This window comes from Cervus canadensis, chromosome 3 (assembly GCF_019320065.1).
Source record: "Cervus canadensis isolate Bull #8, Minnesota chromosome 3, ASM1932006v1, whole genome shotgun sequence".
In the NCBI taxonomy this organism is placed as follows: Eukaryota; Metazoa; Chordata; class Mammalia; order Artiodactyla; family Cervidae; genus Cervus; species Cervus canadensis.
In genome coordinates, this window is record NC_057388.1 from 113,447,805 (window position 1) to 113,470,761 (window position 22,957).

The 22,957-nt window shown below is 49.3% G+C and overlaps 1 protein-coding gene across 9 annotated transcripts in view; it reads right to left on the reverse strand.

Moving 5' to 3' along the window:
• The window catches only part of PRKAG2 (protein kinase AMP-activated non-catalytic subunit gamma 2), a 293,481-nt gene that overhangs the window by 23,606 nt on the left and 246,918 nt on the right, over positions 1 to 22,957 (reverse strand). For 6 of the 9 annotated variants that reach the window (XM_043464194.1, XM_043464192.1, XM_043464193.1 and 3 more), the window contains 3 exons: positions 16,530 to 16,636; positions 1,796 to 1,877; positions 712 to 770 (listed from right to left, as the gene is read on the reverse strand). In XM_043464194.1, the coding sequence (XP_043320129.1) occupies positions 712 to 770; positions 1,796 to 1,877; positions 16,530 to 16,636 (248 nt within the window). The remainder of the gene's footprint in view (positions 1 to 711; positions 771 to 1,795; positions 1,878 to 16,529; positions 16,637 to 22,957) is intronic. The other 3 variants (XM_043464191.1, XM_043464197.1, XM_043464198.1) reach the window with 1 other exon arrangement.

The window sequence follows — 22,957 nt, forward strand, 5'->3', positions numbered from 1 at the left end:
CCATGGACAGAGGAGCCTGGCGGGCTACACTCCACAGGATCGCAAAGAGTCGGACGCGACTGAAGTTACTTAGCACACAGGCAATAAATAAGTACACAGAATCCCATTAATCTGAGGATTTCTGAAAGCTGAAAGAGGCTGTGTTTCTATGCTTCCTGAGACTACTTTCTTCAAGCTTCAAACATCAGACTGATTTACATCGAGGTTTCCTGCATATATATATGTGAAAGTGAAAGTGGCTCAGTCGTGTCTGACTCTTTGTGACCCCATGGACCATACAGTCCATGGAATCCTCCAGACCAGAATACTGGAGTGGGTAACCAAGTCCCTTCTCCAGTGGATCTTCCCAACCCAGGGATGAAACCCAGGTCTCCTGCATTGCAGGCAGAATTCTTTACCAGCTGAGCCACAAGGGAAACCCAAGAATCCTGGAGTGGGTAGCCTATCCCTTCTCCAGCGGATCTCCCCAACTCAAGAATCAAACCGGGGTCTCCTGCATTGCAGGCAGATTCTTTACCAACTGAGCTATCTGGCAGGCCCCATGTATATGTGTGTGTGTGTATCTGGAAAAACTGACCACCAGCACTGTCAGCCCAGTACCAAAAAAGAAAAACACACAAAATCTTAAAACACACATACACGAACAGTTCTATATACATGCATAGACATACATAGCTCCACTTACTTGACATAATGATTTCTGGCACTTACCATGGGTGATTTATAGTATCTATGTAGTATATTAATGAAATCTGTAATTGTTAGCATTCCTGGAAGAAAGAATTACATGTTAAACATAAAACTATGGAAACATTAAAGGAAAATTTCAGGTGATAAGCAAACCTGAAGTATTTATTTACTAGAAAATCTTCTAAATTATACTATAATGATTACAGCACACCTTAATAAATTATTTAAAACTATTAACCTGTTAATTATCTACCCCAAACTAAGATATACAAATTTAACTGAAGGTAAAGCCTCATAGTATTTAATGGAATTAATCACAATATTTGGCAATTCATTGAGAGAAAACTTTCTGAATGTTACAAAAACATCACGAAAGACTTGCATCTGCACACAAATAATTTTGGATACTTTAAGATAAGATCAAGTGTACCATAAGCTCTAGAGTCATGGCACTTTTGGTAGCACGTGGATGGTTTTCTGAGAATCCTTCTAAAAACAATGGCTTTCTCAGGCATGATTTATGAAGGGCCCACTGTGTGCCGGACACCAGGACTACAGGGATGAAGACAAGGAGCACTTCCCCGACGAAGCTGCAGCCCGAGGGGAGAAGGACACAGCGAGTCATTTCCAGACCACGCAGTGCCTGCTGAGAGGGGGCAACACCCAGAGTCCACTGCGATTCCTAAGATGACACATTGTGGAGCCTAGATACTGTGAGTCAGCGGTAATTTTAATAGTGTGACAATGATTTAGCAAAGGCATCAACCACGTCTCCATCATTTCCTCTACCGTGTCACAAAGACGTTCACCCAGGAGGAAACGGGGGTGCCCTGCAGCGGGAACCCAGCAGAGGGCGGGCCTCGGGCCGGGGACCCCGTTCCTGGGGCTCACGGGACCGCGAAAGGCCCAGAGGAACCTTTGGAGCCAAAAAGGTGCTGGATGAAAAGAAACCCAGTACAGGTTCATAAATGTTTTGAATTTACTAGCAGCTCCACCTCACAGGATGTAAAAAGCAACGGTCTTTTTTTAACTTGGTAATGTGTTTACGAGGCTGGATTCGAACACCTCAGGTGTTCAGATTTCTCCCCAGGCCCGCACCGCTTACCTACAAAACTTTGTTTTTTACTCTCCCACAGAGGTGCTGCTCGAACACCATTGGCGACTAAGGCAAAGAAGGCCTTTTTAACCTAAGACAAGAGAAACAACACACATTTTTAGTCATACATAGTCAGGGAGAAAAATACCTTCAACTAGTAGGTTGGTGCAAAAGTAATTGTGGTTTTGCGTTGTTGAAATTTGCCATTTGATATTGGAATACATTCTTAAATGTGGTTACGTTATACGTCACTTTAATGCGCCTTTCTCACTTTATGTTTTTTTGCTAATGACTTACTACTTGCTGCGCATTTTTATGTTTATTTTAGACTATGGAAATGATGTTAGACAAAAAGCCAGTTCGAGCAATTTCTTGAATATCTGAGTTCAAAATAGGTTGTAAAGCAGCGGAGACAACTCACAACATCAACAATGCATTTGGCCCAGGAAGTGCTAATGAACATACAGTGCAGTGTGGTTTCAAGAAGTTTTGCAAAGGAGACGAGAGCCTGGAAGATGAGAAGCGCGGTGGCCGGCCACTGGAAGTTGACAGCAACCCATTAGAGCAATCATCGAAGCTGATCCTCTTACAACTACGCGAGAAGTTATGAAAGAACTCAATGCTGACCATTTTGTGGTCATTCAGCATTTGACACAAATCGGAAAGATGAAAAAACTCCGTAAGTGGGTGCCTCATGTGCTGACCAAAAATCAAAAAAATCGTTCTGAAGTGTCATCTTCTCCTGTTCAATGCAACAACAACGAACCGTTTCTCGATCGGATTGTGATGTGTGATGAAAAGTGGACTGCATACGACAACCGGCAGTGACCAGCTCAGTGACGAAACCGAGAAGAAGCTCCAAAGCATGTCCCAAAGCCAAACTTGCACCAAAAGAAGGTCACGGTCAGTGTTTGGTTGGTCTGCTGCCCATCTGGTCCACTACAGCTTTCTGAATCCTGGAGAAACCATCACATCTGAGAAGCATGCTCGGCAAAATGATGATGATGAGAGTCACTGAGAGCTGCAGGGCCCGCAGCCGGCACCGGTCACCAGGAAGGGCCGGTTCTTCTCCACGACAGACTCGGACTGATGTCGCACAACCAACACCTCACAAGTTGAAGGAATCGGGCTACAACATTTTGCCTCAAACCGCCATATTCACCTGACCTCTCACCAACTGATCACTACTTCTTCAAGCACCTCAACAACTTTTTGCAGGGAAAGCGATTCTTCAATCAGCAGGAGGCAGAAAATGCTTTCCTGGAGTTTGTCAAATCCGAAAGCATGGGTTGTTATGCTACATGAATAAACTTCTCACTGGCAAAAATGTGTCAATTGTAGTGGTTTCTATTTTGATTAATAAAGATGTGTTTGAGCCTAGTTATAATGATTTAAAATTCACGGACTGAAAATGCTAATTATGTCTGCACCAACCTATTAAAATATTCAACCTAATCTTACCAGTTATCTTCAACATTGAGTTTTGTAAATTTGATAAGTTAAAAATAACTGAATGTATTAACATAAGCAATATGCTTCTGTATTATATTGCAAGGTATATAGGGACTGGAGATTATTTTTTGAAACAAACAAGGCAATTAACCTCAAAGATTTTTTTCCTGTATCTAAAGTGTCTTGAATACATACAGACCTCATATAATTAAAATCACATATTAAACTTCAGAGTTTAATCTCTTTTATAGGTGGTTATTAATTCATTTGAAAACACTGAAGTTGTATCAAAGTACTTGAAATGAAAATCTGTTTTTCATACATTTAATAACAAAACATCAAGCCTACCTCCTTCATCCCCCTGAGGGTGAGAAAGAGAAGGAATGAAGGACATAACATACACATACTGTTATACAGTTTTGAGATGGACACCCACCACCGTATGCCCATCGTGGGTTGGGTCTTGTTCAGAGTAGTTCACATGCAGAACCTCTCTGAGCCCCCAGGACAAACACCCTCCCAGATACGATGGCAGGGAGAGAAGGTGGTGGAGGTGCCGACAATGACCTCTAAATACAGAGAGCAAAGGGCATCTGGAAAATGGCTCAATTTTACTGATAATCAAAGAAATGAAAATTAAAGCAAATTAAAAACATCATTTAAAGCTGCTAAATAAGCCAATATTTTTAATTTACAGCACCTAACACAGGCGTGGCTGTAAAACCACTGGTGGCATCATGAATTGTTAGAATAGTTTCTGACCAACAGCTTGCATCAAGAATCACGAAAATACTGTTTGTGTACCCGTTTTTCCTCTGTCAAATTAGTTACACAAAAATTTTAGGAGTAGGATTCTTGAGTCGGCGATGTTCAGTGTGGCATTATTTCTACTACAGAAAACTGAAAAAAGATCTGCCTCCCGCAAACTTGTTAAATACTGGCATACCAATGAGAAAAAAAAGTACCAAACAGTATAAGTGTGAAGACTGTGTTGAAGTGGGGGGAAAAAAAAAAGGTTTATGGCAGTGAAAATGCAGACTATAAAATTATGCATTATAATTACATAAAACATGTATTTAAACAGAAAAGCTCAAAGAGAGGCAAAAAAAATTTAAACTTCTATACTAAGGAGTTGAAGCAGTGAAAGTGTATGTCTTAAAAAATTTTTTTATTCTGTGTTATAGTTATCTTTATAACCAAGAAAGAAAAAGGCTCTTTTTTCATCCACTATATTCCCCAACCCCTTGTTAACGTAACAGCGAAAAGAAATGGGAGGATTACAGGAACCGAAAGCTTCATGTCAGAGGAAGAGTAATGGGTTGGCACCAGTTTCTGCCTTTATTTACTGAACAAGAGTGATTAGTGGAGCTGCCTGGCTCATCACAACAGGAGCCGAAGGACGGCTGGAGCTAAGGGGGACTCTCGCTGGCCGTTTCCCACCCTTGTCCTGGCCGAGTCTGGCACTGTCCTCAGTACGGCAGGGATTCCATCAACCTGCTGGACAAATGGGCAGGGGACGGGGGAGAGGAGATGAGAAGAGCCAATCCAAGGGCATGAGGGTCAAGCGGGAACTGAACGGCATCCACAAACTGGTAAGATGGTTTTAGAACCACAGCTTGTATCAAGGGTCACAACACATTCACAGGGTGTGGAACTAAACGGCAGCCAGGGGTGGTGAGTGGGGGTGAATGGTCTGTTTCTACCTGGACCATGGGAATCTGGGAATCCTTGATGGCGGGCCTAGAAAACATCATCAAAGGATATGGGGCAAAGTCACGGACACACAGATTCTGAAACACATTAAATATCTGCTTAGCCTGTTTTTCTAACTGGCTGGAGTAGGCAGGGAGTGGGGGCACTTTTAAAACCACAAACTGCTCATTGTTTTCTCCAAAATAAGAGGTTTAGCACAGAAAAACCAGTATACAAATCATTCATGAGGATCATTCACGTAAGACAGTGACCACAGCCATTAAAGTTCTGGTTTGGCCGTGGGGAAATGGCTGAAAACAACTACACAAGTTGGACAGACCGTATGCAAACCCTGATGGGAAAGCGCTGGCGGGCACCACACAGGCAGGATTCAAGGAGCCACAATTATTGAGAGAAAAGACACCGAGTGAGCTCCATAATCTTTCTGGAATTTTTTCCAAAGGCATTTTTCCAATCATCTTCAAATCAGTGAATTTCAATAGAAAACTAATCTATCAAAAAGAGCCAAATAAAATGAGGGCAGGAAACATACAAAGAAAACCGCACCCAGCACATCAGAGGTGAAGAAAAGTGAAAGTGAAAGTGAAGTCGCTCAGCCGTGTCCGACTCTTTGTGACCCCATGGACTGCAGCCCACCAGGCTCCTCGGTCCATGGAACTCTCCTGGTAAGAATGCTGGAGTGGGTAGCCTTTCCCTTCTCCAGGGAATCTTCCCGACCCAGGGATCAAACCCAGGTCTCCTGCACTACAGGCGGATTCTTTACCAGCTGAGCTACAAGGGAAGCCCACAAACTGTTAAATGGCCCCTAAATGCTCGGAGGTTACCAAAGGGCTCTCAAGGGCTCTGCACACAAACCCAAGGAGACGCCCACACGGCACCGACTCTCACACACAGCGAGGACGCTCAGGCTGGCGCCTCGGATGGCAGGGCTGTGACGTGTGCTGACCTGAGGGTGCACTGCTGATGCCATGAGAGGGACAAATGCAGGGAAGCCAACATCCAGGGGCAAAGGGGACGTTAGGGATTCGAGGTGAGAAGTGCCTTCACTTCTGCACGGGAGGCTAAGACAGCCAGTGAAGTGAAAGTCACTGTCGTGTCCGACTCTTTGCAACCCCATGGACTATACCTTCTATGGAATTCTCCAGGCCAGAATACTGGAGTGGGCAGCCTTTCCCTTCTCTGGGGGATATTCCCAACCCAGGGACTGAGCCCAGGTCTCCCGCATTGCAGGTGGATTCTTCCCAGCTGAGCCACCAGGGAAGCCCAAGAATACTGGAGTGGGTAACCTATCTCTTCTCCAGCAGATCCTCCTGACCCAGGAATCGAACTGGGGTCTCCCGCATTGCAGGCGGATTCTTTACCAACCGAGCCACCCGGGAAGCCAGACACTGAGGAAAATGCTGGGAGTGAAGCAGAGCGCCTCCCGCTGCCTTCAGGGGGAGCGAAGCTGCAGGACCAACCAGGCTGACCTTGGCTTTTCCTTGGCTCAGGTCCTCCGCCCTCTCTGAGTCCCGACATTCTCAGCCACACAAGGGGCTAACAGACAACGTTTTCCTCACAAGTGCATGGGTTTTTGTTTTTATTTTTTGGCCATGCCACATGGCTTGCTGAATCTCAGTTCCCCCACCAAGGACTGAACTTGGACCTTCGGCGGTGAAAGCCCGGATTCCTGACCATTAGGCCACCAGGGAGCTCCCACAAGTGACTGAACGAACCAGACCTGCTCTGAAGATGCTCAGCAGTTAAGAGTCAAAAAGGAAAAAAGTTTTTAATTTTCCAGTCTCTATAAACCAGACCAGAAGCAGAGAAAGATTTATTGTCTTAACTTCAGCCACACAGACATGTTGACATGTCAACACGTCAGAGGGTGGGGGCCACAACTCGCCCCTCCAGAGACCGGCCAGAACCCCCTGGAGTGGACAGGATCTGCTCTCAGCCCCTGAGAGGGGGTGTGTGTTGGTGTGGCCGGTCAGCAGCCCTGCCTGTCCCTCCTCTGGCTTGGCTGCAGCTTCTGCACCATCAGGAGACCTTCTAAACCTGCTTCCTTAGCACCGCGTGTGCGGAGTCCTTTGACACTGTACTGAGAAAACTTCACAATTAGAGAAGGCACAGGGTGTCACCAACCACCAAACGGAGACAGGACACAAGCGGACGGGCACGACCGAGTTCCAGTCTTTGGGGAAAAACGTCAGGGGCCTTGAGTACCTTTGAAAAATTTCTTTCTTTTTACCTGATGAGCAATTTACTTAAATGGATACCAATTAAAAAATCTGTATTTTAATAGGCGTGGGGGAGAGAGTCAGGCACCGGGGGGAGAGTCAAGTGTGGAGGGAAGCCCACGACTGGAGGATCCGGATGCCTGGGCGCGTCTGAAAACAAGCAGGGAGATTGTTTCAAATCAGATCATAACCGCATCAACCATCAAAGGACTATTTTTTTCTGGAGAAACTGCGTCAGAAATAAAAGGCACAAAGACGAACACTTGGGCGCTTCCAGTGGAAAAGACAGCTGGCCCGACTCCTGAGGGAGACGCGCCAGGCGGAAGCCCCGTGTGAACAGCGTGCTCCTCCAGCTGCGGGCGCTCCCCGTCTAACTGGGCACCACCCCGTACAGCCCCCAACACTGACGCTGCACAAGGTCTAGTCTGACATCCGTCTCACTAGAGGGTGAGGAAACAGAACAAAAAGGGGATGTAGTAAGAATGCTAAAGAGCAATTCAGGGCCCACGATCTCCTGGCTGAAGTTCCAGAAGAAAGGGAAGAGCAGGAAGGTGACCTCGGAAGAAACAGCACGATGAACACAGACGGGGGTGACAGGTCAGGCCCGACGGCCCATCGGGCGCAGGCTCACGAGCGGAAAACCCCACAACCAGGCGCGAGGCACGGAATTCAGGAGCCCCAGAGATAAGGAGAAAACCCCAAAAGCGTCAGAGGGGGAAAAGAAATCACACATCCAAGATGGAGATTAAAGAAGTAGAAAGCACAACTGCTTTCTCTTCAGCAACACAGGCAGCTAGAAGCAGTGGAACAAAGCCTTCAACATCCGAAATACACATTATGGAATTCTGTACATAGTCTACAGATTGAGTGTATGGAATGTTTAATTTTTCAAGTAACTACTTTCTCATGTATCTTTTCTTGGGAAGTGTACCGACGTTTGAATCCTCCTAACCCCAATATGACTCATTTGAAAAGACCCTGATGCTGGGAAAGATTGAAGGCAGGAGAAGGGGACGACAGAGGATGAGATGGTTGGATGGCATCACCGACTCAATGGACATGAGTTTGAGTAAACTCCGGGAGTTGGTGATGGACAGGGAGGCCTGGTGTGCTGCAGTCCATGGGGTCGCAAAGAGTCGGACACGACTGAGGGACTGAACTGAACTGAACCCTAATATGACCTGGCTTCCCTGGTGGCTCAGTGGTAAAGAATCCACCTGCCAATACAAGAGACACGGGTTCGACCCTTGGGTCGGGAAGATCCCTTGGTGAAGGGAATCACAACCCACTCCAGTATTCTTGCCTGGAGAATCCCATGGACAGAGGAGCCTGGCGGCCTACAGTCCCTGGGGTCTCAAAGAGTCAGACAGGACTTAGCGCCTGAACAACAGCGACCCCTAGTGTGACGAAGCTGAACAGGGTTAGAGGAGGTCATCAGGGTGGGGTCACTGTCCTCATGAGGAAGACTGAGAGTGGTCTTGCTCCCCAGGCAACTGTCCGCAAGCCGGGAAGACAGGCCTCACCAGCCAAGAGGACTGGAAGCCAGGAGAAACAAAGCCCGCCGGTCTGCAGGCTTTTGTCACGCAGCCCTAGTGGACCGAGGCAGGAAGCTCCGGGGGAAAGTGCTCCACCAAAACAGAGGAGATAAATCAGGAGCGCAGAAAAGCCTGCGTTCAGGTTATCAGGAGAGGATGGGGGCACTGACGGCGTGAAGCTGTGAGGGTCTCGGGTGATGATGACGGCCGAGAAGGAGATGCAAAAGCAGCAGGGGTGGGTCTGCGCGGGGCTGCAAGCCTGCGGGCCTGGGCTGACTGCACAGGAAATCCTACTGAGAGGTCAGACGGTGGGAAAAGCCTTAGATGATCAAAGAAAATTAAAAGCGGAAGGGTTCCGAGCTCCAGGAATAACACTGAACTGAACAAATAGGAAATGTAACCACGGTACAACACGACTCAGTCAGATGCGTGAAAACACCCCGAGACATGGTTAATTGTGTGTGGGGGGGGCGGCAGTGAGGGGAGGCAGGAAGCCACACGAGGAACGAAGCACCCAGCTGCCAAGTTAGAAAGGAGAAAAGTGCCTGAAAGTGAGCGACTCGCGCTGAGGTGGCGGTGATGCCAGGCCCGACAGCTGAACTGCTGTTTCTGGGAATACGACGAGGGGCCGAGGAGGAACAGAGGCTGCTGTTTGTACGGAAGCCTTTTTGCACCACCTCTAGACGACACGACACGTAAAGCCCACTGCCTGTACTTCCTGCGAGCAGTCCGCCAGCTGCTGTGTGGGCCTCCCCGGGTCGGGTCAACCTCACATCGCGGTTCTGACCACTTAAGTCTTTTCTGGAATACCGATACGCTCTAATTCCCACCATTCTGGACAGCAGGGACTTATTAATTAGTCCCAGGGATCATCTAGCTCATTGAGGAATTTTTCTGGATAGTGGTCATTATTTTCTCTGTCTCTCTCGGTTTCAAGTCATCTGTTAATTAGATGATGCCACCAATGAAATCAATACTCAAGTCACTGCTCCAAACGCTGATGGGCTTAGAGGGAAAGAACCTTAAGGCATCCAACAATTTCTTAGCTAAGTCCTCCCAGAAAGTAGAGGGGCCCACCCGTGGCTTATCTGAGAAGACAATCCCAGGAGTGACACAGGCCTGCAGGGAAGAGGGGGGTGGGTGGGCGAGCTGGCCTGACGGGGCTCCATTCCCCTGGGGGTCTTCTGAGAACTGTCCCCCCAGAGCAGGAGAGGAAGGGGCGCTTACCCACCTGCTCGTCCCCTGCTGGTTCCTGAGGCAGGGTGCTGCCCACTGAGCCTGCAGGAGGCAGGGTTGGCTGGAGTGACAGATGGCCTGGTCCCTGAGAGGAATCCAAAACAACCAGGAGCCTCACTCCAGGGAGACCGAGATTTCACTGATGTTCCTTTAAGGTACATCAGTTCAGTTGAGTTGCTCAGCTGTGTCCAACTCTTTGCGACCCCATGGACTGCAGCATGCCAGGCCTCCCTGTCCATCACCAACTCCCGGAGCTTGCTCAAACTCATGTGCATTGAATCAGTGATGCCATCCAACCATCTCATCCTCTGTCCATAACGAGCCATTAATTCCCCGAGCTGCCTAAATATGCTTCTGTATCTTATCCATCAGGACGCTGCGCCAGGCTCTGTCAGCTCCCAGATTGGCCTTTCCTTCATGGTATTACAACAGCTACAAACAATCCAAAGAGGAAATTGGGTTCCTCGCCCTGACTTTCTGGGGTCAGGCCACAACAGGTTTCTAGAGACTACTACTTTTATTAATGATTCATTCAAACACCTTACTTGGGATGGACACCACGTGTCCCACTGTTTTTGAGGAATCTTGTTTTGCCTTTCACCTCTGGCCTCAGGCATCAGGCCTCAGACCTGCTCACCTGGTCTCCACAAGTCCTCTGGCACCACTGCACAAGTTGGGGCCAGAAAGCAAACAAGCACCCTCCTACGTCTCCACACCTACCCTGGACTTAGCGTCTTCTAATCACCATTTATTGCATTTCTTCCATTTTGAAGATCATTGTCCTTGATGATGAAAAAGCACAAAATGAGCTGAAACATCTCTCTTCCTCTTTATTAGCCCCTGCAGCATGAATTTTGGGAACAGGTTGAACCCTTATCTTTCTTGTCTCTAAAGTAGGCAAGTGGGGCTCTCCCAGTGTTGTTGTTCAATCCTTAAGTCGTGTCCGACTTTTTGTGACTCCAGGCTTTCCTGTCCTTCACCATCTCCCGGAGTTTGTTCAAACTCATGCCCATTGAGTCAGAGATGCCATCCAATCATCTCACCCTCTGTCGTCCCCTTCTCTTCCTGCCCTCAATCTTTCCCAGCATTAGGGTCTTTTCCAATGAGTCACCTCTTCCCATCAGGTGGCCAGAGTACTGGAGCTTCAGCATCAGTTCTTCCAATGAATACTCAGGGTTGATTTCCTTTAGGATGGACTGGTTTGATTTCTTTGCTCCCCAAGGGACTCTCAAGAGTCTTCTTCCGCACCATAGTTCAAAAGCATCAATTCTTTGGTGCTCAGCCTTCTTTATGGTCCAACTCTCACATCCGTACATGAATACTGGAAAAACCATAGCTTTGACTAGACGGACCTTTGTTGGCAAAGTGATGTCTCTGCTTTTCAATACACTGTCTAGGTTTGTCATAACTTTTCTTCCAAGGAGCAAGCATCTTTTAATTTTGTGGCTACAGTCACTGTCTGCAGTGATTTCAGAGCCCCCCAAAATAAAGTCTGTTACTGTTTCCACTTTTTACCCATCTATTTGCCATGAAGTGTTGGAACTCAATGCCATGATCTTTGTATTTTAAGTGTTGAGTTTTAAGCCAGGCTTTTCACTCTCCTTTTTCACCTTCATCAAGGATGGTTTAGAGGTCAGCATTTACCCTGTCAGTTACGCAGATAACTTACATCCAATTAATGCCAATATATGTTAGCTTTCTATTCAACGACTGCTGTGGTTTCTGTGTCCTGACTGGACCCCAGTGGATCAGAAATGCACCAGGGAGGGTTTTGGGGACCGAGGGTTTGGGATTGGGCTCCTATCTTGGGGCCTGAACACAGTGCTGAGCTCTGGGTCAGTGGGGCCCAGACCCCATGGTCCCAGGCAGGGAGCCCTGGGAGGAAACCAGGGTCCCCCGTGACTGTGGCGCCCCCGCCCCAGCCTGCAGGTGCCAGAGGAGAGCCGGAGCCAGGGATGCAGTCACCGCAGCGAGAGGAACGTGGGTTCTGGTGTGGGCAGAGTCCTGCCAGGGCTGGGGCTCACACAGGGGACTTGTGGTCACTGAGAACCACACAGCCTCCACGGCAGCCCCCAAAGAGCCCTTCCCTTGCAGCTACTGGGCTGAGATTTCCCAAATCAAACACATGGTGTTAATTCTGCAGGGGATGGAGCGTCACCACCCCAGAGGTCACCGCCTCCCCGCGTCTCAGACGTGAAAGCCTGGGCGCTGACTTGGCTCAACCCCAGAACCCAGCACAGCGACAGGGCTGGTGTCAGAACCGCCTGTTTTGGCTTGGAGGCCCAGGAACAGGTTTTCCTGGGCTGATGCCCTGCACACCTGGGGTCACTCATTCCCCAGACCACTGCAGCCACCCCCTGCCGCCCCGAGACCTGTGTCAGACCCCAGCCTGCCCCAGCGAGGGGCTCACACGTGGGGACTGGGGCAAGGCTTCACCACTTCGTATCTGCAGAAACCCGGGAAGTGAGTGTGGGAACATGGGATTTGGTGGAGTTACCGGCAGTGTGGACGTGATGTCCAGGGCAGCCGCTGGGAAGGCTTGAAAGCTTTCCGAGTTGACGGCCTTGAATGTAGGGCATTGTGGAATGTCGAGATGCCAGAACCCTGGTGCTCTGAGGAGGAAGAGTGAACCCATGGGCTTACGGAGATTTCGGCACGTGCGCCCGTGCGCCCAGCCCCCAGCCCCCTTCCCCAGCAGGGCCCAGAGGTCACACCCTCCCCGGGTCTGCGTGCTGGGACCCTCCACCCTGAGAAGCTGCGTGCTAGTGGCACTCTGCAGGGGGCGTACCCGTGTGAACCTCGCTGATGCGCGTGGGGTGAGGGTCCTCTGGGGGAGGACAGGGCTGCGCTGAGTTGCCAAGGACGAGGCAGCAGGCGCCCGGCTAGGGTGAGAGTGTTCTGACCCGCGGGCCCTTGGTAATGGCTGACCGGTTACAGCATCCCTGGGCACGAGGCAGATGCCTGGCCTCTGAAATGTTCCCTGATAAACACAGCCAGAAAAACTCTCAGCCCAGGGGCCAAAACCCCGCCTTTAGTCATCAACGTGTGGTCCCATCCGCCCACCATTCTCAGACCCGAGTCCCGTACTCAGTCAGAGGGCAGGGTCCCCTGAGCAGGGTGCCCTACCCAGGACTGCTGCTTCTCCAGGACGGCTGAGCACAGACCTTTCAGGGTCACCAGGCACTGGCCTTGAACAGACGCCACTTCCGAGCACCCCCAACGCCACTGTGGCTGCAGTCAAGTGGGGCGAATGGTCGCCAGGGGACAGAGTCTCAGCCAAGGTCAAGCCCCGGAGCTCAGGGGTCTGCATGCCACACTGGCTACCCCCGTCTTCGAATGGAGCACTGGGGACCCTACGCTGGCTCTCGGACCCACAAGGTGTGGGATGTTATGGCCAGGCAGGCCACCCCTTGAAACCACAGGCTGGCAAGCCAGGGGCAGCAGGGTATCCTGGGGAAGCGCAGAGATGGAGGTGCTGACCATCACACTCGAGGGAACCTGCCCATGCAGCTGGATTCCTGCAACTCCAGGTCGAGCATCTTGGGCCCTGCAGCTGCCGCCTGCACATGCACTCTCTCTGGACCGATGTACTCGGCCCCCGAGGCGCGGGCCGCCTCGGCGCGCGCAGCCCACTCCCACACTGACTCCACCATCTGCAGAGATGCTGACCTGCCCCCAGGCCTCGTGTCACGCATGGTGACATAGATGACACCGGGCTGGCTGGTCTGATGGGCAGGGAGGAGCAATGCTTTACAGACGCCTCAGAGTGATGTCTGCAAGCCTGAGGGATCAGGTCGGGGGGATCAGGGAGTCTCACCCTGTGAGACTCCACCTGCCCCCTGCTCCCCGCCACCCTCTTGGGCCTTCGGAAGGACACGCCCCTGACTGAGTGCTGCTTTGACCCGTGCACTGAGTGACCAGTGACAGCAGTCTTCAGAGGGCCCAGAGCAGGGCATGGCTCTGCAGCAGGGTGGGCCCCTTGTCCACCCAGGCCTGCGACCCCCAGAGGCAGAGCTGGGGCCGCTGGATGAATGGCCACCAGGCACCAACAGGCAAGTCACAGTCACTGGTTTGGGGGCGGGAAAAAGATTGCAGAAAAAACCCACACCTTCTTCTGCAGGTCATTATTTTCCTTTTGAGAAATGGCTCCTGGCTTCCTACAGGGCCTGGTAGGGGAAGAATAACTCAGCTGAAAGCCGGGGGACCATCGTGCAAGGCCAGCGCCCACCCCAAGAGGGTGGCATCAGGTCTGTCTAGCCCGAGTGCTGGCCCGTCCGCACCTCCAGCCCTGGAATCGTCTAAGGGAGGCTCCTGCCCTCCAGGGAGTAGGGGGGAGCCGGGCAGCACCCCCACCTTAGTCACACCACCGTCAGGGGCTTGTGATGACACTGACCTCGAGGGAGAACCAGTCGGCCCGAGGAGCTGCCACAGAGAACGGGACTCTGAGACGTGCACTTTGCTTCCAGGGCACCAGGAGCCCGGCGCTCCATGTCCGCGGACACGAGACATGGGGGGCATCACATCCCAACCCGCAGGAGGCCCGCAGCCTCACAGAGGCCGAGGGCACGGGTGCAGGAGGGGGGCCCTACACCCACGCCCTTCTCAGGCCTCTCTAGTCGCCTCTGTTTTTTGTGACCCCCTTTTCAGTTCACGTGTGGACAGCTGACCCTGGCTCCCCAGACCAGCAGTGTCTTTGATACCCTCAGAATGACTTGATCGGAATACACTTTTTTTTTTAACTGAAACACATCCTGGACAAACTTCTGCCCATCTCGACGGCGCCATGCTGCCCTACCACAGGCACACTGGGAGCTGTCCAGGCTGCGACCTTTCAAGCAGGATGACCGTCATGTGGTCTCGGGGACGGACACGCTGCAGCCCCCCAGCCTGCTTCCCTCGCCCTCGGGACATGTCCACGGCCACCATGCAGACTGCGTCTAGACAACGGTCTGCTTAGCCTTTCAAACACATAATTCACTTTGTTGTCACCAGTGCAGAGTGTCACCCCCATTTCCATGGTAACCTGTTTTAGCTCCTTGGAAGCGTGGAGCCCACAGGATTCGTGACTTCCAGGAAATGAGGTTCAGGCAGCCTCTATTAATCAAGGGAGTGACAGTTACTGGATTAGTGACCTCTGAAGATCCATAAAGCATCACATTTTTCATGTATCACTCACTCTGGCTAAATTCTACATTCAGAAAAGAGTCCACTTCATGAGGGAAAAGCTGAGTAAGAATGAAACCTGGGATCACTTGCTTTTCTGTTGCTGAAAAACCTCCCATCCGGCCTTTGGCAGACGAGTGAGGGTGGGACGGGGTGATCTAGTTCTTCATTTTGGGAATTCAGAATTTCCAGGTACTTTACTACTTCAGTCTGTAGTTACAGGGGTAGAGAAGGTTTCCTGAAGTTACTGTCTGCTTCCTTAAGATCCCACCTCTGGATACCACTCTGTCCTCCTTGAGTCAAGGAATCAAGAGCTGGAGAAGGGGCCTCGAAGGGTGCCTGGGCCCAGGTGAGTTCGGCAAAGTCACAGGGTATCAGGCCAATTTACAAAAAAATGAGAAACAATTGGAAAATGAAATTAAGGACAAAGCGATTTTCACATTCCTGAGAATTCTGGGCACTGAGGCTGAACGCAGGCAGAGTGGTCCCCCAGAGCCCAGGCATCCTGGCGGGAGAGCCACAGGGTGTCCCTGGGGGCCCACAGACCAGAGGGCTGGGCAGGGCTCCCAGGACCATGCTGGATGAGGAGCCGAGCAGCCGGGGTGAATGTGCTCGCCCACTGGGGTCCCACCGAGGGAAGGAGCGGTGGGCTTTACCTGAGAGCTGCCCCTGTAGGGCCTTGGCCCCTCCCTGCTCTCCTCCAGCCCCTTGGGTCTCCCCGGGAGGAAGCCCTCAATAAAGCGCCGACAGCCCGTGAATTCCTGGCTCGGAGGCTACTTTTGGGGAACCCAAGTAAACATAATCCTCTTGGTAAAGACTTATGCATAAACTTACATGCACACATGTATACATGTGTATGCACACATATCTTACTTATTACACTGGATGTAATCTGATTATACTGAATGTATTATTTGGAGCTTTTCACATACAATTGTAAGTCATAAGGGTATAAAACGAGTTGCAGTAAGCACAATTTTAATACCATAATAATCGGGTTCAAATTTTCTGCTGAAAGAGATCGACAGTTTTCTCTTAAGAGATTATCCACCTGAGTAATTTTTTCTTTATAACTGAAGTTTTTTCAACTTGATTTTGCTCAGTAACTAACACAGGCCATCAGGATGTGCCGAGGAGGGGCTGAGGTAGACACACATCAGAGAGACCTGAGTTCTCATTCCACCTCATGACTCCCCGGGTCTGTGGACCAAGTTCTCAAATTCTAAAAAATGAGTAAACTCTAGATAATGAGTTTCCTTATCTGTTAAACAGTGCATTCCTTAGGAGACTGCGATGACGACTGAGAATTCAGACGGTAAACCTCAGCACAGGCCCCGACATGCGGAAAGGACTGGGTCCAAATTACCTGACAGGGCAGCCACCGAAATAACACAGCTCGGACTCAGGGAAACGGGGCTCACTCACTTGCAATGTGGTGTCAAAGACGACAAGCTTGGAGCTGGTTGGAACGATGTCGTAACACTTGTGTGACCTCATGAATCGCATGTAAACGCCACTTTCTGAGTCTTCTGCTGAAAAGGAGAAAACAAGGCTAGTATCAGTAATAAATAAAAAAGAACTTCCTCTATCAGTTTAAGAGTACACATGAAAAACCTATTGCTAACACATTTAATGGAAAATAAGAAATATTTTTCCCTCTAAGAGCGAGAAGCACATGCCACTCAACCCTGCTGTGCTTGCTGATGCAAGAAGGCAAGGGAAGAGATGAAGCCTCTGGGCTGAAAAGGAAAAAGCAAAACTGTCTTTATCTGGTGGACTATCTGATTTTCTGCATAGAAAACACCAAAGAATTAGAAAAAATCTCCCAGATCTAAAATAAAAAGAAAAAAAGTTTAGCAGGTCACAGATGGATGAGTAAGTAAAAAACCAAAAAAGACACATGCTATTGTATTTCTACATACTAGCAAGGAACACCTGGAAATCTGAAAAAGTTAAAGGCATCACTTACATAAAAACGAAATGGAAATAAGGATCTACATAAGGAGATCTGGAAACAGTAACTGCATGAACAAATATGCATTAACGAACAAATATGCATAACGTCATCTCTATTATTTCAATTCCTGTAGAAGCTAACTGACAACTGGCAAAAGGAGTGACAAGGTGCTGGACTCCAAAGCTGTGGCTGTGGCTGGCGGCCCAGGGCCCACTGCCTGCAAGGACCTCACTCCTACCTCCTGGTCCACTCACGGGACACACCTCCAACACCTTGCAGCCCACACCGACCTCTGCATTTGGGGAAGATTTAGATTACCTGGATGGTATCCAGGGAGGAAAAAAAACTGCTTTATTATTGTTGTTCGGTGGCTAAGTCGTGTCTGCCTGCGACCCCATGGACTGCAGCACACCAAGCTTCACTATCCTTCACTCTCCCCCAGAGCTTGCTCAAACTCATGTCCATCGAGTCGGTGATGCCATCCAACCATCTCATCCTCTGTCGTCTCCTTCTCCTCCTGTCTTCAATCTTTCCCAGCATCAGGGTCTTTTCCAGTGAATCAGTTCTTTGCATCACGTGGCCAAAGTACTGGAGCTTCAGCTTCAGTCCTTCCAATGAATATTCAGGACTGATTTCCTTTAGGATTGACATGGTTTAATCTCCTTACTGTCCAAGGGATTCTCAAGAGTCTTCTCCAGCACCACAGTTCAAAAGCATCAACTCTTTGGCTCTCAGCCTTCTTTACGGTCCAACTCTCACATCTGTACATGACTAATGAAAAATATATAGCTTTGACTAGATGGAGCTTTGTTGGCAAAGTGATGTTTCTGCTTTTTAATATGCTATCTGGGTTTGTCACAGTTTTTCTTCCAAGAAGCAAACATCTTTTAATTTCATGGCTGCAGTCAACATCCGCAGTGATTTTGGAGCCCAAGAAAATAAATTGTGTCAATGTTTCCATTTTTTTCCCCATCTGTTTGCCATGAAATGTTGGGACTGGATACCATGATCTTAGCTTTGTAAATGCTGAATGTTAAGCCAGCTTTTTCATTCTCCTCTTTCACCTTCATCAAGATGCTCTTTAGTTCCTCTTTGATTTCTACCTTAGGGTGGTGTCATCTGCCTATCTGGGGTTGTTGATATTTCTCTCAGCAATCTTGACTTCAGCTTGTGGTTCATTCAGCCCAAGATTTCACTTTATTATGCGTACTAATTAGAAAGATGGGACTTCCCTCATGGCTCAGTGGTGAAGAATTTGCCTGCCAATGCAGGGGACATGGGTTTGATCCCTGGGTCGGGAAGATACCCTGCAGAAGGAAATGGCACACCTCTCCAGTATTTTGCCTGGGAAATTCCATGGACAGAGGAGCCTGGTGCGCTACAGTCCATGGGGTCACAAAAGCACCGGACATGACTGAGTCACTAAACGATGACAACAGAATTACCAAGACGAGAGTTGAAAGTGTAAAATGGCATGACAGGAACCAACTTCCCTGACTGTGTCAAGAAGCCCGTCATTCTATTTCCGACTGTGGTGAACAGAGTCCATGCTGGCTGGTTTGCCAATTTCATGATAAGCTGTTTAGTGAACTACTGCCAAGCCTCTGTTTCCCATTCTGACCTCTCTTCGGGGCACTGTAACCCGTAATTCCAACGCCCGTCTTTCCCATCACCTCCAGCGCAGCCCCCTTCTCCCACTCTCCCTTTCTGCTCGTGGAATAAAGTCAGCCGACTCTGGCTGGTGTTCAGGCTCCCGGGCCCGGCTGCTCCGTGACCTTGCTTGCCCGTTTCCTGTCCTGTCCAGGCACACAGCTCTCTCGGCCAAGCTCCCTGCAGCCCTTAATCTCACGTTCTGGCAGTCGCTCCTTCTGCCGTAATGAAAACGTCCTGCTCTCCACTTCCTTGCCCCACTTCAAATGCCATCTTCTCCACAAGGGCACTGACTGAGTGCTTGTTTCTGTGCTGCGATCCCAGGTATTACAGGAAGTGACCTCTTGCAATTTACGTGACAACCTTGAATGATGTGCCTGGATTTGCTCCATATGTGAGCCGACTCAGCAACTGGGGTGGAGTCAGAAGTTAGGAAGTGACGGGAGTGGGGTTTCAATCCGTGTCGAGGAGCTGCTGTCTGCTTGGCCGTCCCGGTGTGCAGACACCTGGGGTGTCCTCCCAGCACGTGAGCTGTCGGGGGCAGCGAGGGCTCTGGGATGTGCGTCCCCCGATGGGTGAGGTGCTGGACTGCATGAGGCTGCGGGCGGGAGCGACCCGAGTCAGGAAGAGCAGGCTGCGTGATGACTCTGTACGTCCCATGGCTCCTCACTGGGCGAACCGGGTGTGATCTGCACAGCTCCAGTAGTCTTTCTCTTCCTGGATGCTAATTTCTTTGAATGGTCAGAATCTTACCCATTTACTGTGTTAATTAAATCCATTAATACCTATTTATTGCAGATGGTCTTAGTGTGGGTTCTCCCACAGCTGACCCATGAGACCAGGGGAAGTGAGATGAAAGGAAAAGAGTCAGAAAGAAAAACACTAATATAGTATATTAACACATACATACAGAATTTAGAAAGATGGTAATGATGACCCTATATGTGAGACAGCAAACGAGACACAGATGTAAAGAACAGACTCTTGGACTCCGTGGGAGAAGGCGAGGGTGGGATGATTTGAGAGAATAGCACTGAAGCGTGTATATTACCATATGTGAGATAGATCGCCAGTCTAGGTTCAATGCATGAGACAGGGCACTCAGGGATGACCCTGAGGGATGGGGCAAGGAGGGAGGTGGGAGGGGTGTTCAGGATGGGGACACAGGTAAACCCATGGCTGATTTATGTCAATGTATGGCAGAAACCACTACAATATTGTAAAGTAATTAGCCTCCAATTAAAGTAAGTAAATTAGTTGTTGTTTTTTTTTTTTAAAAGGGGAGCTCCAGTGACCTTCTTGGTGGTCCAGGGGCTAAGACTCCACGCCGCTCCTAATGCAGGGGGCCCAGGTTCGATCACCAGTCAGGAAACTAGATCCCACCTGCTGCAACTAAGAGTTCTCAAGCAGCAACAGAGACAGAAAATCCTGCATGCCACAATGAAGTCCTGGTGCAGCCAAATCAATAAATAATAAATATTAAAAAAAATAATTAAAAAAAAAGAGGAGCTCTAGTTGGCAGGTCACAGCTCCATGCAGTTGCAGCTACTGGGGACCCCGGAGAGGCTGTGCATGCCTCTGTATCAGGACCACCCTGCCTGCTTCGGATAGGGGTCACCCTAGGGTATTGCTCCTGCCTCGAACCCACAAGTCCAGCTGCCAAAGAATACCCTCAGGTAGAGGCGTTCAGATAAAAGAACTTGGATGCAGGGGAGTTACCCATGGCATCAGCTCCCAAAACTATAAGTTTTGTGTGCTAAACATATTTTAGGGTACCATTTTAATTTGTCTGATTTTAAAAAATATTTAAATAAACATTTTACTTTGAATAGCTTTAGATTTATAGTAAAGCTGTAAAGACACAGCAGCTCCTTGTATCCCCCACATCTGGTTTCCCCAAACGGATCATCTGAGGTCCATGTAGTCAAAGCTGTTTATTCCAGTAGTCATGTGTGGATGTGAGAGTTGGAACATAAAGAAAGCTGAGCACCAAAGAACTGATGCTTTTGAACTGTGGTGTTGGAGAAGACTCTTGAGAGTCCCTTGGACAGCAAGGAGATCCAACCAGTCCATCCTAAAGGAAATCAGTCCTGAATATTCATTGGAAGGACTGAAGCTGAAGCTCCAGTACTTTGGCCACCTGATGCAAAGAGCTGACTCACTGGAAAAGACCCTGATGCTGGGAAAGATTGAAGGCAGGAGGAGAAGGTGACGACAGAGGATGAGATGGTTGGGTGGCATCACCGACTCAATGGACATGAGTTTGAGCAAGCTCCGGGAGATGGTGAAGGACAAGGGAGCCTGGCGTGCTGCCGTCCACGGGCTGTAAAGAGTCAGACATGACTGAGCGACTGAACAGCAGCAATTTCCTGAGATATCATTCCCCTAAAGGATGCGCTGGTGTGTCTGTCATGACCAACGAATCACAGTGATGACTGACGCATGGTTAAAAACTCACACTTTAATCTCAGTGTGGACTCTCATTCTCTGAGTCACAATCCAACAGCTTGTTAGGACCAGTGCTCGGGGCGGCAGGGTCCCTCTCGAGGACAGGGCTGCTCGGGGCGCGGCCCATATTCCCGGAGCCCACCGGGGCTGTGACTCCCTGCCAGCCGCCCTGCGGGGTCCCTGCTCACAGCTGCAGCCCCCATGCCAGCGGGATGTGGGGAGCTGGGCCCTCAGGGTCTCGCTGTGAGAGGGACCCCCTCATTTCCCTGGTGGGTGGGTGGTGTGCCTTCAATCACTAACATCTAACAGCAGTGGGGTGTGTTTGTCACGACTGTTCAACTGCCTTAATTGTCACCCCTCCGGGACAGCACCTCACGGGCAGCCCTGTCTCCTTAGGCTCCGCAGACCCTGACCTGCCAGCCCTGGTAATTCTGAGGGCCACTGGGAAGGTACTTAGGATGAGGTTCTCCGATTGGAATTCGTCTGATGTTTTTCTCATGCTTAGCCTGCACTTCTGGGTTTCGAGGCAGGTCTGTAACCTTTTTTTTGTAATGTAAAAAGCTTGACCAAGTAAAGCAAAATGTTAAATATGTAAAACAGATGATAGTAAATTGAATTTTGGTTTGTTACAAAGGCTGGATTACTAATGATGTAATAATATTGCTAACAAAAATGTTAGCCTTTAAAGTTAGGAGAATAAAGTATAATACTAGGAAATGTCACTGCTTCTCCACCTTTGGTAAAACTTTCTGAATAGGGCACCGTTTATTTTATTTCTATTATGATGAAGTCTCCAATTGTACCTGCAGGAAGAAATGCACTGAAACAGGAAATAAAGAGTCAACTGGAGTTAAACCAAAAAATAAAAAAAAAAAACCCAAACCAAACCCCCCAAACCATTCAACCACATGAGGCTGTCTGGAATACGCTACTAAAATTCCTGAGAAGGCCGGTTCAAGCTCTCGTCACTCAACAGGTAACCGGGGTTAAGACAGCATCCTAGGGTCCCTGGGGAAGAGTGTAACTAGAGGGTGTTTCACTGGCACCCCAGTCGTAGTCTGTGAAAGCTGCCCGTCGTGAATGGATGGACGTTACACATTCCATCACACGCTAACCCAAAGCCATTGTCCAAGGGAGCGACTGAAGACTACTGCCGTCTAGGAAAAGTATATGTTGGAACTGTTTACCTATGAAGGTTAGCAGAACAGTCTGGAAACTGCGACATCTAAGCTTACATGGGAACAATTCTACATGCTATGTCCCTCCCTGAAAGCAGATCTGATTACACAACACCCTTGACACGTCCTCACTTCCCAGCACAGCCATGCCACTCAGCCGCCACTACATCCCCTAGGAATTTCACACCCTAGGATCCCATCCACACTTCCTTTCAAAGGCAGTTTCTCGGCTCTGGGACCTCGTCCTTGTGCCTGCCTCTGCCCAGTGCGCTGCCCCAGGTAGGGGCCACTGCAATCCTACCTGCCTTTCTGAATGGTGTTCCTCTGGAATGACAGAACAAGACCCTTCTGGAAACAAGGCTCTCTGCAGGTGTACTTAAGGTAAGCATCTTGAGGTGAGGTCAAAAGCTATGACAAACCTAGACAACATATTCAAAAGCAGATTATCACTTTGCCCACAAAGGTCCGTCTAGTCAAAGCTATGGTTTTTCCAGTAGTCATGTATGGATGTGAGAGGTGGACCATAAAGAAGGCTGAGCACTGAAGAATTGATGCTTTTGAACTGTAGTGTTGGAGAAGACTCCTGAGAGTGCCTTGGACTGCAAGGGGATCCAACCAGT